Below are 18,770 nucleotides of genomic sequence, written 5' to 3' on the forward strand. Positions count from 1 at the left end.
CTTAAGTTCTTCATAGATTGTGGATATTAGCCCTTTGTCAGATGGGTAAATTGTAAAAATTTTCTCCCATTCTGTAGGTTGCCTGTTCACAATCATGTCATCTGCAAACAGGGACAATTTGACTTCCTCGTTTCCTAATTGAATATCCTTTATTTCTTCCTCTTGCCTGATTGCCCTGGCCAGAACTTCCAACACTATGTTGAATAAGAGTGATGAGAGAGGGCATCCCCGTCTTGTGCCAGTTTTCAAAGGGATGTTTTTGTCCATTCAGTATGATATTGGCTGTGGGTTTGTCATAAATAGCTCTTATTATTTTGAGATACGTCTCCTCAATACCTAGTTTATTGAGAGTTTTTAGCATGAAGGGCTGTTGAATTCTGTCGAAGGCCTTTTCTGCATCTATTGAGATAATCATGTGGTTTTGTCTTTGGTTCTGTTTATATGATGGATTACGTTTATTGATTTGCATATGTTGAACCAGCCTTGCATCCCAGGGATGAAGCCCACTTGCTCATGGTGGATAAGCTTTTTGATGTGCTGCTGGATTCAGTTTGCCAGTATTTTATTGAGCATTTTTGCATTGACATTCATCAGGGATATTGGTCTAAAATTCTCTTTTTTTGTTGTCTCTCTGCCAGGCTTTGGTATCAGGATGATATTGGCCTCATAAAATGAATTAGGGAGGATTCTGTTGATTGGAATAGTTTTTTTTTCTGTTGATTGGAATAGTTTCAGAAGGAATGGTACCAGCTCTTCTTTGTACCTCTGGTAGAATTCGGCTGTGAATCCATCTGGTCCTGGACTTTTTTTGGTTGGTAGGCTATTCATTATTGCCTCAATTTCAGAACCTGTTATTGGTCTATTCAGGGATTCAACTTCTTTCTGGTTTAGTCTTGGGAGCATGTATGTGTCCAGGAATTTATCCATTTCTACTAGATTTTCTAGTTTATTTGTGTAGAGGTGTTTATAGTATTCTCTGATGGTAGTTTGTATTTCTGTGGGATCGGTGGTGATATCCCCTTTATCATTTTTTATTGCATCTATTTGATTCTTCTCTCTTTTCTTCTTTATTAGTCTTGCTAGCAGTCTATCAATTTTGTTGATCTTTCAAAAAACCAGCTCCTGGATTCATTGATTTTTTGAAGGATTTTTGGTGTCTCTATCTCCTTCAGTTCTGCTCTGATCTTAGTTATTTCTTGCCTTCTGCTAGCTTTTGAATGTGTTTGCTCTTGCTTCTCTAGTTATTTTAATTGTGATGTTAGGGTGTCAATTTTAAATCTTTCCTGTTTTCTCTTCTGGGCATTTAGTGCTATAAATTTCCCTCTACACGCTGTTTTAAATGTGTCCCAGAGATTCTGGTATGTTGTGTCTTTGTTCTCATTGGTTTCAAAGAACCCCCAAAATTAATTGCATACCTAGGAATAATTTTTTTTAATGAGCAACATATTTATGCAGAAAACCTGAAAATGCTTCTGAGAGGCACAAAATATGACTTAAGTAGCTTGAAATACATGCTATGTTCTTGGATAAGAAGATTCAACATCATAAGTATATTAACACTTCTTAAGATAACCAATAAATTTAACATCATTCTAACAAAAAATCATGAGGAAAGTTTAAGCAAAACAGTTCAGAGAAATCTACAGAAAAAAAAAAAAGAGCACTGAAAAACAATTAGTCTTACCAAATGTTAGAGCCTTGTCAATGTCAATGAATTTCTTTTTATTGAGATGAAGTCTCATTCTGTCTCCCAGTCTGGAGTGCAGTGGTGAGATCTCAGCTCACTGCAACCTCTGCCTCCCTGGTTCAAGCAAATCTCCTGCCTCAGCCCCCCAAGTAGCTGGGACTATAGGCATCCACCACCACACCTGGCTAATTTTTATGTTTGTAGTAGAGACAGGGTTTCACCATGCTGGCCAGCCTAGTCTCAAACTCTTGACCTCACGTGATCCTCCCACCTCACCCTCCCAAAGTGCTGGGATTACAGCCATCAGCCACCACACCCAGCCTTTGTCAACAATTAAAACTGTATGATACTAACATATGCATAGAAAGAAAACACATCAAAAATTCAGTAATAGATCTAGTACACAAGAGTTTGGCATGCTATAAAGGTAACATCCCAAATCAGTGAAAAAGAGGACAAGCTTTTAAATAAATGGGTAAAGTCAGTAATCACCTGGAGAAAAATATAGTTGGACTTATGCTTTACCTTCTACACCAGGATAAAATCCAAATGAATCTAAGATTTAAACGTAAAACATTAACTCTATAATGATGGTGTGCTTTATATCTAAGACATAAAACTCAGTGATGGAGGAAAAAGTGATAAACTCAACTACATGAAAATAAAATATTTTTCATGGCAAAAATACCAGAAAAAATAATCATGGGACAAATGACAAATTGTGAAAAGAATACATAAAACTCATTTCACAGACAAATACTTATTTTCCCCAATATAGAAATATACAAATTAATTTTTGTAATAGACAACCCAATAGAAAAAAATGGGTAAAAAAATTACGAACCAGAAACTTACAGAAACATAATTAGCTCTCAAACATATGAAAATATGTTGAACCTCACTTATAATAAGAGAAGTTAAAATTAGAATGAATATTGATGTACCCATTTTTCATATAATCTCACCAAAGATCATAAACTTTGATAAAACATTGTGTTGGTGACAGTGGGGGAAATCAGACATTCTTACACTTGTGTCAGGGTAAATTGTTATAAATTCTAAAGAAGGCAATTTGCAATATTTATCAAATTACAAATGCATATATCTTTTGATTTAGCAATTCTATTTCTAGAAACAGATTCTATATTCTCTAACATGTGAAATAACATATGTATCCAGTTTTGGGGGTTTTTTTGCTGCATTTTCTTTACTAGAAAAATATTGAAAATCCTAAATGTCTTCATATAAATTTTGGAACATCAATATAACAAAATACCATTCAGCCATTAAAAAGAATGAGAAAGTACTTTTTTAAAACTAATCTAGAAAGATCTCCAAGATATATTGTTGAGAAAGTTGAAGAACATTATGTAAATTATGCCACCACCTATGTAATTATATTTCTCCACTATGTAAAAGGTGGGGAAATATGATTCCTTGTATCTGCATAAATATCTCAAGAATAAAAAACAGGAGAACTCTGTGGTTGGTTCAGTAGTATAAGAAGGAATTCTGAATCATATTAATCTATTTTTTAATGTTATGCATTAAGTATCTCATCTGGTCTTAGTGGAAATCAGGACACTAAAAGTTTATCATTTTCTTAAAACCACATATAATTTGAAATTGAAACTAAGAATAAAATTCTATCACTTCCACACCTGAGTTATTTCAGTCTTCTGATCCAGGTCATCAGGTACTTCACCTGACAAAACAAAAATTGAGAATTAAAAGTGAAATTGAAATTAGATTAGACATTTAGTTTTAAGGAATACACTTATTATTTATTATATCACCATTATGCAGAAACTGTCCCCCTTCTGCGTTGATCTCACTGGGAGCTACAGACTGGAGCTGTTCCTATTTGGCCATCTTGCCCTGGTCCCCCCAGCTGTGTGATTCTGTTCTGTAGTGCTCAATAGAATCATGTCCTAGGGTGGGCAAGTTCTTGATTATCTGATTAAGCTAATATGTACTTATTACAGGTATAATGGAAAATAGGGGACATTTACAATAGAAAATAAAAATCACTTCCCTTCATCCAGAAATAACTAGTATTTGTAGAATGATTTTTATTGTGTATTTTTATATACACATATATTCACCACATTGTTCATAAACTTCTTGTTCTTACAGTTTTTAACCATGAGAATTTCTCCTATCAATCAAATTGTTTTGAATCTTATTTTGAATCATTGTATAGTAGCCCATGATTATAGATGTAGCATAATTTACTTTCACTTTCCCTATTGTGAGGCATTAATTTTTTTTTAATTTTTACTTGGCATTGGAAGGTTTCATACTATTTGCCAGGATTATATTTCTTATAATAATAATGAGTGACTTAAAGAAACTATCATCCGAGTAAACAGACAACCTACAGAATGAGAGAAAAATTTTGTGATCTATCCATCTGACAAAGGTCTGATATCCAGAATCTACAAGGAACTTAAACAAATTTACAAGAGAAAAAACCTGTCAACTCCCATGTGGGCAAAGGACATGAACAGACACTTCTCAAAAGAAGAATAAATGAGGACAACAAAAATATGAAAAAAAGCTTAACATTATTGATCATTGGAGAGAAAGGCAAATCAAAGCCACAATGAGATACCATCTCACGCCAGTCAGAATGGCTATTATTAAAAGGTCAAAAAATAACAGGTGCTGGCAAGGTTGTGGAGAAAAAGAACCTCTTACAGTGGGACTGTAAATTAGTTCAACCATTGTGGAAGACAGTGTGACGATTCCTCAAGGACCTAAAGGCAGAAATAACATTTGATCCAGCATTCCAATTACTGGGTATATACCAAAGGAATATAAATCATTCTATTATAAAGATACACACACACATATGTTCATTGCGACACTATTCACAATAGAAAAGACATGGAATTAACCTCATGCCCATCATTGATAGACTGGATAAAGAAAATGTGGTACATATACACCATGGAATACTGTGCAACCATAAAAAGGAATGAGGTCATATCCTTTGCCGGGACATGGATGGAGCTGGAATCCATTATCCTCAGCAAACTAACATGGGAACAGAAAACCAAACACTGCATGTTCTCACTTGTAAGTGGGAGCTGAATGATGAGAACACGTGGACACACGGGGGATACAGCACACACTGGGGCCTGTTGATGTGGGAAAGGAGAGCATCAGGAAGAACAGCTAAAAGAACAGCTAGACTTAATACCTACGTGATGGGATGATCTGTCCAGGAAACTACCATGGCACACGTTTACCTATGTAACAAACCTGCACATCCTGAACATGTACCCCTGAACTTAAAAGTTGGGAAAAAAAAAAAAAAAAAAGAGTTACTTGAATCAACCTGTGCCAGGCTTTTAAATTATCACTGATCCTTATAATAAACTTGCAAAGTGAAGATTTTCATTTCCGTTTTATGGATAAGAGAACCAAAGAATGGTTCAAAATGACATGACTAAATGAAAACTAAAGTAAGCATAGTGGGTTTTTTAATCTAAGTTCTCTCTCTCTTCGCTATACAATGCTATGAGCACCAACCACTCGACAAGCAGTTCTATTTGTTGTTTCTCTGGGGCATTGGTCTGAATCTGGAATGCTGTATGGCTGTGGTGTGGGAGGAGTCCCTGAGCTAGTGAATGAACCTGGCCTAGCACCTGGAATTTAAATCTCAAATTCACTGTGTTATGCTCTAGTGGTTACCCTGTACGCAGTCACTCTAATAAAATGATGGAAAAAAGAAAAAGAAAAAAAAATGTGTCTTTGTGTTAAATGGTCTGCCTCCTCCCTACAATAAAAGCCCATTTACAGGGCTGGTGATGAAAGTGAAGAAAAATTGCCTAAGAAGATAATATTTCTTACCCAGGAAATAGAAGATTTAGATAAATTACAGTCGAATGTTACATTTTCCCAAGGCCTGCATCTGTGATATTAATATGCCCAACTTGTATGAAAACAAGGAAAAATGATTCTGAAACATTCTGTGAGTGCTTTAGTAAGAATTTATTTTAATGGTATTATAAATGCATTATAAATTATAATAGCATATAAAATAAGAGTCTAAAGGATCACTTAAATCTTTAAGTTACTTTCCTGCATTTCATGAGAGGAATTACAAGCTATCATGGGATTTGTGAATTTGGAGATTTGCAAAGTTCTTGTGAAAGTCAAGGGCCTTCTCCAAAAATAGAACCTTTATCATAATATATGATAAACATTTCTACAAATGAATCTTGGTCCACATGTCTGATAATTCCTTTAAGATTGCTTCCTAGAAGTGGTTGTATTATTAGATCAATATGTGGCCAAAAAAAAAATCCAAAAAGTCCCCAAAATTCAAAATATTTTCAATATTCTGATTAAAAGTTTCCTATTTAAACTACTTTTTGGGTTAAAGCAATATTTTTAGAAAGCCTCTGAAAATAATGTCCAATAGGAACTTTTTAAAGAAAGGTTCTGTTATTTACCAGTCATTATGATACTGATATAAGATTAATATATTGATATAACAATACCACTGTGGGCTTGTGGAAGTCCAGGTTGGAAATCATCTTGTCCACTACCAGAGATGGCAGGAGAGGAAACTGGGAGTGGAAGACAGCTGAGGAAACCACAATGACCATGGGTTATATGGGTGTGGGTAACCAAAGGAGGTCAAAAAGTAGGAGATTGCAAACATCAACTTCTTCTATTTCTTAGTTTTGTTCAGGGTCAAATCTTGCTTTAAAATACTTGGCAATGTATGAAGTTTCCCATCAGGGGACAAAGGAAAGGTTTTCCCTCTTTCTTGGATTTCCTTTACTTCCTGAGATTTCTGTATTGAGAAACTCACACTCAGAGTCCCGTGAAGGGACACTGGGAGACCAGAGGAATCCACAGAAAGTTCCACAGAGCCTCTGTGCTCTCAGCAGAAGTAACAATATGCAAATCGGCCAGCGTTGGGGTGACAAGGGTCACATATAAATAGAATGCTTGAAAAGCCAAATATAGAGCATGTATTCTGAGAAAAGCACACAAACAAGAAGTGGGTATTAATGAAACAGCTTATCTGGCCATTCAAGGCAGCCCTGTAAATGAATAGTAGATTCCCAAAACCATGTGCACTTACATAAACCCCAGAGCTGATAGGAATCAAGTATAAAATGCTGCCCTTACTGAGATAACTCAGATAATCAAGATCCACTGGCTTGAAATTCTCACTGCCAGCACAGCAGTCTGAAGTTGACCTGGTATGCTCAAGCTTGGTGGGGGGAGCGGCATCCACCATTATGGAGGCTTGAGTAGGCAGTTTTCCCCTCACAGTGTAAACAAAGCCGGGATGTTTGAACCAGGCAGAGCCCACCACAGCTCAGCAAAGCCTCTGTAGCCAGACTGCCTTTCTAGATTCCTCCTCTCTGGGCAGGGCATCTCTGAAAGAAAGGCAGCAGCCCCAGTCAGGGGATTATAGATAAAACTCCCATCTCCCTGGGACAGAGCACCTGGGGGAAGGGGTGGCTGTGGGCACGGCTTCAGCAGAATTAAATGTTCCTGCCTGCCAGCTTTGAAGAGAGCAGCGGATCTCCCAGCACAGCGCTCGAGCTCCACTAAGGGACAGACTGCCTCCTCAAGTGGGTCCCTGACACCCCAGGTAACCTGACTGGGAGACACCTCCCAGCAGAGGTCGACAGACACCTTATACAGGAGAGCTCTGGCTGACATCTGGCAAGTGTCCCTCTGGGACAAAGCTTCCAGAGGAAGGAACAAGCAGCAATCTTTGCTGGGCTGCAGCCTTTACTGGTGTTACTCAGGCAAACAGGGTCTGGAGTGGACCTCCAGCAAACTCCAGCAGACCTGCAACTGAGAGGCCTGTTAGAAGGAAAACTAACAAACAGAAATGAATAGCATCAACAGCAACAAAAAGGATGTCCACACAAAACCCTATCTGAAGGTCACCAACAACAAAGACCAAAGGTAGATAAATCCACAAAGGTGAGGAAAAACCAGTGCAAAAAGGCTGAAAATTCCAAAAACTAGAACGCCTCTTCTCCTCCAAAGGATCACAACTCCTGACCAGCAAGCAAACAAAACTGGACAGAGAATTAACAGAAGTAGGCTTCAAAAGGTGTGTAAAAACAAACTCTTCCAAGCTAAAGGAACATGTTCTAACCCAATGCAAGGAAGCTAAGAACTTTGTAAAAAGGTTAGACGAATTGCTAGCTAGAATAACCAGTTTAGAGAAGAACATAAGTGACCTGATGGAGCTCAAAAACACAGCATGAGAACTTCATGATTCATACACAAGAATCAATAGCTGAATCAATCAACCAGAAGAAAGAATATCAGAGAGACTGAAGATCAACTTAATGAAATAAAGTATGAAGACAAGATTAGAGAAAAAAGAATGAAAAGGAATGAACAAAGCCTCCAAGAAATATGGGTCTATGTGAAAAGACCAAACCTACGTTTCATTGGTGTAGCTGAAAGTGACAGGGAGAATGGAACCAAGTTGGAAAACACTCTTCAGGATATTATCCAGGAGAACTTCCCCAACCTAGCAAGGCAGGCCAACATTCAAACTCAGAAAACACAGAGAACACCACAAAGATACTCCTTGAGAAGAGCAACCCCAAGACACATACTCATCAGATTCACCAAGGTTGAAATGAAGGAAAAAATGTTAAGGGCAGCCAGAGAGAAAGGTCAGGTTACTCAAAAAGGGAAGCCCATCAGAAAAACAGTGGTTCTCTCTGCAGAAACCCTACAAGCCAGAAGAGAGTGAGGGCCAATATTCAACATTCTTAAAGAATTTTCAACCAAGAATTTCATATCCAGCCAAATTAAGCTTCATAAGTGAAGGAGAAATAAACTCCTTTAAAGACAAGGAAATGCTGAGAGATTTTTGTCACCACCAGGCCTGCCTTAGCTCCTGAAAGAAGCACTAAATATGGAAAGGAATAACCCATACCAGCCTCTACAAAAACATACCAAATTGTAAAGGCCATCGACGCTATGAAGAAACTGCATCAACCAATGGGCAAAATGACCAGCTAGCATCATAATGACAGGATCAAATTCACACATAACAATATTAACCTTAAATGTAAATGGGCTAAATGCCCCAATTAAAAGATACACACTGGCAAATTGGATAAAGAGTCAAGACCCATTGGTGTGCTGTATTCAGGAGACCCATCTCATATGCAAAGACACACATAGGCTCAAAATAAAGGGATGGAGGAATATTTACCAAGCAAATGGAAAGCAAAAAAAAGCAGAGGTTGCAATCCTAGTCTCTGACAAAACAGACTTTAAACCAACAAAGACAAAAAGAGACAAAGAAGGGCATTACAAAATGGTAAAGGGATCAATGCAACAAGAAGAGTTAACTATCCTAAATATATATGCAGCCAATACAGGAGCACCCAGATTCATAAAGTAAGTTCTCAGAGACCTACAAAGAGACTTAGACTCCCACACAATTATAGTGGGAGACTTTAACACCCCATTGTCAATATTAGACAGATCAACGAGACAGAAAATTAACAAGGATATTCAGCACTTGAACTCAGCTCTGCACCAAGCGGACCTAATAGACATCTACAGAACTCTCTACCCCAAATCAACAGAATATACATTCTTCTCAGCACCACATTGCATTTATTCTAAAACTGACCACATAATTGGAAGTAAAACACTACTCAGCAAATGCAAAAGAACAGAAATCATAACAAACAGTCTCAGACCACAGTGCAATCAAAGTAGAACTCAGGATTAAGAAACTCACTCAAAACCACACAACTACATGGAAACTGAACAACTTGCTCCTGAATGACTACTGGGTAAATAATGAAATAAAGGCAGAAATAAATAAGTTATTTGAAACCAATGAGAACAAAGAAACAATGTACCAGAATCTCTGGGACATAGATAAAGTATTGTTTAGAGGGAAATTTATAGCACTAAATGCCCACAGGAGAAAGAGGGAAATATCTAAAATCGACATCTTAACATCACAATTAAAATAACTAGAGAAGAAAGAGCAAACAAATCCAAAAGCTAGCAGAAGACAAGAAATAACTAAGATCAGAACAGAACTGAAGGAGATAGAGACACGAAAAACCCTTCAAAATATCAATGAATCCAGGAGTTGGTTTTTTGAAAAGATTAACAAAATAGACAGACCACTAGCCAGAATAATAAAGAGGAAAAGAGAGAAGAGTCAAATAGACACAATAAAAAGTGATAAAGGGGATATCACCACCGATCCCACAGAAAAACAAACTACCATCAGAGAATACTATAAATACCTCTATGCAAATAAACTAGAAAATCTAGAAGAAATGGATAAATTCTTGGACACATACAACCTCCCAAGACTAAACCAGGAAGAAGTTGAATCTCTGAATAGACCAATAACAAGTTCTGAAATTGAGGCAGTAATTAATAGTCTACCAACCAAAAAAAGCCCAAGACCAGAGAGATTCACAGCTGAACTGTACCAGAAATACAAAGAGGAGCTGGTACCATTCCTTCTGAAACTATTCTAAACAATAGAAAAAGAAAAACTCCTCCTTGACTCATTTTATCAGGCCAGCCTCATCCTGATACCAAAACCAGGAAGAGACACAACAAAAAAAGAAAATTTCAGGCCAATATCCCTGATGAACATCCGTGCGAAAATCCTCAGTAAAATACTGGCAAACCAAATCCACCAGCACGCCCAAAAGCTTATTCACCATGATCAAGTTGGCTTCATCACTGAGATGTAAGGCTGATTCAACATAGGTAAATCAATAAACATAATCCATCACATAAACAGAACCAATGATTAAAACCACATATTATCTCAACAGATGCAGAAAAGGCCTTTGATAAAATTCAGCACCCCTTCATGCTAAAATCTCTCAATAAACTAGGTATTAAGGGAATATATCTCAAAATAATAAGAGCTATTTATGACAAACCCACAGTCAATATCATACTGAATGGGCAAAAGCTGGAAACATTCCCTTTGAAAACCGGCACAAGACAAGGATGCCCTCTCTCGCCACTTCTGTTCAACATAGTATTGGAAGTTCTGACCAGGGCAATCAGGCAAGACAAAGAAATAAAGTGTATTCAAATAGGAAGAGGGGAAATCAAATTGTCTCTGTTTGCAGATGACATGATTAGAAAACCCCATCGTCTCAGCCCAAAATCTCCTTAAGCTGACAAGCAACTTCAGCAAAGTTTCAGGATACAAAATCAATGTGCAAAAATTACAAGCATTCCTATACACCAATAATAGACAGAAAGCCAAATGATGAGTAAACTCCCATTCACAATAGCTACAAAGAGAACAAAATACCTAGAAATACACGAACAAGGGATATGAAGGACCTTTTCAAGGAGAACTACAAACCACTGTTCTAGGACATAAGAGAGGACACAAACAATGGGAAAACATCCCATGCTTGTGGATAGGAAGAATCAATATTGTGAAAATGGCCATACTGCCCAAAGTAATTTACAGATTCAGTGCTAACCCCATCAAGCTACCATTGACTTTCTTCACAGAATTAGAAAAAACTACTTTAAACTTCATATGGAACCAAAAAAGAGCCCCTATAGCCAAGACAATCCTAAGCATAAAGAACAAAGCTGGAGGCATTATGCTACCTGACTTCAAACTATACTACAAGGCTACAGCAACCAAAACAGCATGGTACTGCTACCAAAAGGGATATATAGACCAATTGAACAGAACAGAGGCCTCAGAAATAATGCCACACACCTGCAACTATCTGATCTTTGACAAACCTGACAAAAACAAGCAATGGAGAAAGGATTCCCTACTTAATAAACGGTGTTGGGAAAACTGGCTAGCCATATGCAGAAAACTGAAACTGGACCCCTTCCTTACACCTTATACAAAAATTAATTCAAGATGGATTAAAGACTTAAAAATAAGACCTAAAACCATAAAAACTCTAGAAGAAAACCTAGGCAATACCATTCAGGACATAGGCATGGGCAAAGACTTCATGACTAAAACACCAAAAGCAATGGCAACAAAAGCCAAAATTTACAAATGGAACCTAATTAAAGAGCTTTGGCACAGCAAAAGAAACTATCATCAGAGTGAAGAGGCAACCTACAGAATGGAGGTAAATTTTTTCAATCTATCCATCTGACAAAGGACTAATATCCAGAATCTACAAGGAACTTAAACTTACAAGAAAAAAACAAACAACATCATCAAAAAGTGGGCAAAGGATATGAACAGACACTTCTCAAAAGAAGACATTTATGCGGCAACAGACACATGAAAAAATGCCCATCATCACTGGCCGTCAGAGAAATGCAGATCAAAACCACAATAAGATACCATCTCATACCAGTTAGAATAGTGATTATTAAAAAGTCAGGAAACAACAGGTGCTGGAGAGGATGTGGAGAAATAGGAATGGTTTTACACTGTTGGTGGGAGTGTAAATTAGTTCAACCATTGTGGAAGACACTGTGGCAATTCCTCAAGATCTAGAACCAGAAATACCATTTGACTCAGCAATTCCATTACTGGGTATATACCCAAAGGATTGCAAATCATTGTACTATAAAGACACATGCACACATATGTTTATTGTAGCACTATTCATAATAGCAAAGATTTGGAACCAACCCAAATGCCCATCAATGATAGATTGGATAAAGAAAATATGGCACATATACACCATGAAATACTATGCAGCCATAAAAAAGGATGATTCATGTCCTTTGCAGAGACTTGGATGAGGCTGGAAACCATCATTCTCAGCAAACTAACACAGGAAAAGATAACCAAACACTGCATGTTCTCACTCATAAGTGGGAGTTCAACAATATGATCACAAGGACACAGGGAGGGGAACATCACACACCACAGCGTGTTGGGGGCTGGGAGGCTAGGGGAGTAATGGCATTAGGAGAAATACCTAATGTAGATGACAGGTTGATGGGTGCAGCAAACCACTATGGCACATGTATACCTACGTAACAAACTTGCACGTTCTGCACATGTATCCCAGAATTTAAAGTATAATAATAATAATAAAGAATCCCACAGAGCACTGAAAGGAACTTCAGAGAGTTATCTTATCTAACTCTCTTCTCTATCCATAAATGGCAATAAATCCAAAGTTTCATCTAAATTACTCAACATTTATCCAATACATATTCAATGAGAATTTACTGTCTGCCAAGCATACCAGCATCTATATGATAGATGCTGATGGTGCCCATATTAATAAGAAAGCCAGTGATTGTTTTGGATTTTTAAATTTTTTTAATGGGGTAAGTTATTTAAGAAATTGTTAAAAATACCGTTAAGAGAAAGGAACTGTGTCTCTTACCATAGATTCTCCCATTAATGGAACATCTTTTAAAGGTCATGATGTTTTGAGTGAGGGTACCCGTTTTGTCGGAGAAAATGTACTCAATCTGCCCCAGTTCCTCATTGAGCGTGGTCGTCCGAGCCTCTGCAGGTGTTGCTTTTCGAGAATAATACATCTTCCGGTCCCAGTTTATAAAATAACTGTGTCCTAGACGAATTACTTCCACGCTGTCATCCATTAAAATGGAAAAAAAAAGAAATGCTCCATTAATTTCAGAACATACAATATTTTGCCAAAATAAGAAGTCTGCCAAAGTCTTCAGCGTTTAGAGGAAAATGTGGATGCTTTGTCCCTAGGTCACAGGGATCTTTAGAAGCTTCTCGGCAGAGTCTGCTTATAAACCTTTCCAAGTCATTTCCTGCAACACCATAAAACAATAAGCCAGCTTAGGATAAAACTTTAGGGAATGTTTCATGGTTTTCTACATTAAACAGGCCCAGTGGAGATTTTGTGTGTAGCGTATTAGTTTGTGTCTCCTCCTATATGATAGGAGTGGTCCCCAACCTTTTTGTCACTGGGAGCCAGTTTTGTGGAAGACACTTTTCCACAGATCAGGGGAAGGCGGATGGTTTCAGGATAATTCAAGCACATTACATTTAATATGCACTTTATTTCTATTATTACATTGCAATATATAAACCGCTGCGCAGTTCACAATAGGGTTTGCACTCCTTTGAGAATCTAATGTTGCTGCCACAGCTCTGACAGGAGGCGGAGCTCAGGTCTGTGGTCTGGGAGTTGGGGAACTCTGTGGTAGGGGAAACTAATTATTATTGAAGATGTTTGTCTGATGTCTAATCTAAAGAAATGTGCTGTTGAGAACTTTCTCTCCAATACATTGTTTGATGTGGCTTCACTTTGCCAAAAGAGATAGAAAATAGTATTTCCACGAAGCAGAACCAAACCATAACAGATACTGAGTGAAAACAGGATGTGTTGTCAAACCACTCTGCCCGTTTACCATGAAAAGAGTGTTGCATCACATTCTAATTACATAATTATGTTAATTATTACAATAATTAATTATTAATATAATTCTGACTACATTCTAGTAATCATTTATGACCTCCCAGCTCCAGAAGCAAAATTTCTATGGCAAAGTGTATGAACTCTCTCAATGCTCAATGTCATACATAATGTCAAACTGATTTCCAAAAACGTCATAGCAACGTGTTTCTACCATCAGATTATTAAGAATTATCTTTCACCATATGCAAATTCAAAAGCTATGTCACTACTGTTTACTGCATTTCTTATCAATGAGTTTAACACTTTTTTCAAATTTTATTGGCCAGTGACATTTCTTCTTGGAATTATCTAATTGTATCTGCCTATTTTATTTTTCCTATTCTGATACCGGTATATTTATTAGTGATTTGTAAGAATTCTATAGTTATTAAGTCTATTAATTCTGTCAAAAAAACAACGCAAATATTTTATCCAATTTATCATTTGTCTTTTTTTTTTTTTTTTTTTATTGAGACGGAGTTCCACTCTTGTTGCCCAAGCTGGAGTGCAATGGTGCTATCTCGGCTCGCTGCAACCTCTGCCTCCCTGGTTCAAGCGATTCCCCGCCTCAGCCTCCAGAGCAGCTGGGATTACAGGCATGCTCCACCATGCCTGGCTAATTTTTTTGTATTTTTAGTAGAGACGGGGTTTCGCCATGTTGTTCAGGCTGGTCTCAAACTCCTGACCTCAGGTGATCCACTCACCTTGGCCACCTAAAGTGCTGGGATTATAGGTGTGTGCCACTGCACCTGGCCACTTGTCCTCTTTTTTTTTTTTTTTTTTTTTTTTTTTAGAGACGAGGTCTTGCCATGTTGCCCAGGTTGGCCTCAAATTCCTGAGCTCAAGCGATCCTCCCACCTCTGCCTCTAGAGTAGCTGGGACTACATGTACCACCACAGCTGGCTGATGGTCTTTTCATTTTATTTCCAGTTTTTTGATATGAAGTTTTCTCTTTCTAAAGGATCAAATTCATCAGAAGTTTATACTTTGTTTTATAGTTTTGTTTAGATAAGCCTTATCTATGCCAAGATTATATATACAGATATCTATATTTTAATTGTTTTTATTGATTTTTTCATAATTACTTATCCCAATTGAAATTTATGATTGAAATTGAAAGTTTGATGTACATATGAGGAGCAAATTTCAAGTTTTCCAAACAAGAAGATGTTACATCAACATTTGTTGAACAATCAATCATTTCCCCATTAAGCTGGGATGCTTTCTGTGTCACAAATAAATCATTTTACTCACTACCATCTGATTTATGGATTTCAATTTTATTCATTGATATGACACTTAATGCATCTCTTGTTTTCATTACTGTAGCTTTATAATAACTGGCAATACATAGAAGAAACAAAATCACCTTTATTCTCTTCCTCTTCAAAAACTCTTAACTATAATCACCCATTTATTTTTCCTGATAGAATCAATGTATTCATCGAAGTAAACATTTGAATAAATGTATTAATTTTCCTACAAAATTTATTTGAGATTTTGGTTAGGTCTATGTTAAACTCTTAATTATTTGAAAAGAACTGATATTTTATAAACTTAAATACAACTTCAAGGAGAAGGTCAAATCTTTTTAGGAATTCCATTTTTTAAAGTACCTCAATTAGTTAAGGAATTTTAGTTTAGTTTAGTTTTGCTTTTTCACATAGGTTCATACCATAGCCTTATAGATTTGTTCAGTCGTCCCTTGAATCCATGGGGGATTGGTTACAGGACTCCCAATCTGAGGATGCTCAAGTCCCTTACATAAAATGGCATAGTATTTGCATATAGCCTACCCATATCCTCTTGTATACTTTAAGTCATCTCTAGATTACTTATAATACCTAATACAATGTAAATGCTATGTAAATAGTTCTTATACTGTATTGTTTAGGGAATAATGATAAGAAAAAAACTCTGTACATGTTCAGTACAGATACAACCATCCTTTTTTTTTCAAATATTTCCCATCTATGGTTGGTAGAGTCCATAGATACAAAACCCATGGATACAAAGGGCAGAATTTAAACTTTTTTTTGATAGGATAAGTTTTTAAATTGTTGTTGTACTAAAATAAAGCTTTTAATTTTTGTAATGTTACTTTCATAATTAGACATAACTAAATTATCCTACTGAAAGTTTTACAGATTATTCTTATGGATTGACTAGATTTATAATCATATTATTATCTGTGTTCTTCCTTTCCAATAGGTTTATTTCAGTTTCATGTCTTATCTTATTCATGGATATTTCAGTTTCATGTCTTTGTACTTTAACAAGGATATCCAGAACAGTAGAAAATAGTTATGGTAATAGCAGGTACCATAGCTTATTTCTGATCTTAGTGGAAATTAATCCTTGGTTTCTCTCATCTGTAGAGTGAGAAAGTTGGGCTAGATGACACTCAAATCGTTTCTGGTTATTAAATTCTATACTTCAAGTTCTAAAAGTACATGACATACCTACGTTTCCCTCCCCAAAAGAGGTTTGGGGCCAATTCATTTTTAACTATTTGAATGGTAGCACATTTTTTCTCCCTAACTAAAATTACACTGTGACTATGTAGAGTGTGATATGATATTAAGATACATAACTCACACTCTTTATTTATTTATTTATCTTCATGTATGGTTTACTCGTCTGCATTCCACCCCACCCCCACCCTCCATGTAAATTCCTCGCTAGCTAGTCTGATTCAGCTTTATTTTCCTTATTCCTTTCACTCAAAAAGCATTAGCACTTACAACGGGCTGGGGTAGTATCTTGCCCATCAGAGGCAGTCAACCAGTGTTGGGTGTACGAATTTTAACTCTTTGGACTCTAATTTCACCAATAGGGATATTAAGACTTAGAGAGATAAAGTGACTAACCCAACGTCACATCAATAATTAGCCACAGAGCCAAGACTAGAACTCAGGGATTTGGGAAAGCCAGTGCAGACCAGGCCTTAAGAATGGCATTATGAGGGTCACAATACAAACCATGAAGTTTTTTATTTATCTGAAAATCGAGTAGCTCCCTGTAATCTTAAACCAAAGTGAATGAAACAGAATTTGACTGTTCTGTGTTATAGTATAAGCCAATGGAAGTATTCAAAACTTATTCAAATTCCTAGAGCTTAAAAGTCTGAAGAGAAAATGGGCATCGTTTTTGTTTGGGAAAAGAGGATTCAGAAGAGCCACAGTGGAACATTCAGCTCTTTCTTTTACAATAGCAGAGAAAAGGAGAAAAATATTCAGAGTTAGCATACTCTGGCCACTTAGTGTTTTCTGCCTGAATACTCGCAGAACAGAGCTTATAATTTCACCCAGTCTCGGGCAAAACAAGCAACACAGAAATGAACTCCTATTACTTTGGAAAGAACACTCAAAAGCTAATTCCTTGGGGAAACAATGGTTGCATTTCTTAAGATTATGTATTTTTTAAAAAACTGTAGCTGGGTCCGCCTTAACACAACAGATAAACAAATTGACAACATAGAAACATCCTACCAAAATAAATGTCCTTTCCTCGCCTGGAATTGTTAACCATTCAGAGCAAATACTGAACTTCTATCCTCAAGTGACATATGGCACTAATTTACTCTTTGTACATATTCTAAAGCCTAATAGAAGCTTTGGCAGAAGGTCTTCATCATTCTGGACAGAAATACCTGGGAGTTCTCTTTTTCTATGTCTCAATCTTTAGGACTGCGTAACCTGAAATTCCTTGGAATGCTTTTTCCCTCGAGTTAAGATCAGAATCACTGTACTTATTTGGCGAGAGAAAGGCTCTCATTTGTCTTCGTAATTTCCATGCCTTACAACTAGGACAGAACTCTAGACTCTTTTTTTTCTTTTGATTTCTTCACTGAGTAATAAATCATACATAGCTTAGGGATAGAGGAAAACACTGTCCCAACTCTCAGAAGACTTCTGTCCCTCATTAGCTCACGATCCTGAGCAAATCCTCTCATCATTTTGAAAGCAGTTCAGCAAATCCTACTTCATAAGATTGTTGGGCAACATGAATGAGATAAAGTATGTGGACGTGTAAAATATAAAATGCTAAAAAAAAGAGAAAAGCATTCACAGAGTCTTAAAGTATCATATTTCATGGTATATTACAGAACATTAGTAATTTTGAAAATTATAAGAATGCATAAGAAAGTAGTTTTTAAGTGATAACGTATCATGCTGAATCACTTTATATATATAAAATGTTACCTAAAGGTAAGGTGGTATTATGTGGAGGATAAAGCAACTCAGAAATTAATCTTTTAATCCCCTTTTTTAATGGGGAAGCACATATTTGACAAACTAACCAAGGCACAGAGAAGTCAAGCACTTTCTCCAAGGTCACACAGCTTTTAGTGGCAGTACCGAGACCAGAAACTGGGTTTGGACTATTACAAATACGTTTTCTGTCTAATGAACCATGGCACATTAGAAGTATAAGGAATGCCAAACTGAGAATCTACCTTTGGTATCATTAAAAAAAAAAATCAATCTTTCAAATCATTAAATGAAAATGCCAATGTTCTTCAAAGAAAGAATGTATACAGAATATACGTCCTTCGTGAGGACATATGAAACTGCATATGTGCAGATGGAAAGCCACTATGCACATTTATTATTCATTTAGGACATAAAGGAATGCTATAAAAGCTGACTGTAGCTCTTCCGGCAAAAAGCAGGATTTATTACAGA

At 36.6% G+C, this 18,770-nt stretch overlaps 1 protein-coding gene across 3 annotated transcripts in view; it reads right to left on the reverse strand.

Annotated features, from left to right (window-relative positions):
- Window positions 1-1,937: 1,937 nt before the first annotated feature.
- The window catches only part of LOC116272698 (probable phospholipid-transporting ATPase IM), a 144,298-nt gene continuing 127,465 nt past the window's right edge, over window positions 1,938-18,770 (reverse strand). For 2 of the 3 annotated variants that reach the window (XM_031661461.1, XM_031661462.1), the window contains exons 13-14: window positions 13,033-13,241; window positions 1,942-3,392 (exon numbers count right to left, since the gene is read on the reverse strand). In XM_031661461.1, coding sequence (XP_031517321.1) covers window positions 3,337-3,392; window positions 13,033-13,241 — 265 coding nt within the window. In that variant the 3' untranslated portion in view covers window positions 1,942-3,336. Of the gene's footprint in view, window positions 3,393-13,032; window positions 13,242-18,770 lie in introns of all 3 variants that reach the window. The other variant, XM_031661463.1, reaches the window with a different exon arrangement.

This window comes from Papio anubis, unplaced genomic scaffold, assembly GCF_008728515.1.
Source record: "Papio anubis isolate 15944 unplaced genomic scaffold, Panubis1.0 scaffold164, whole genome shotgun sequence".
Lineage (NCBI taxonomy): Eukaryota > Metazoa > Chordata > Mammalia > Primates > Cercopithecidae > Papio > Papio anubis.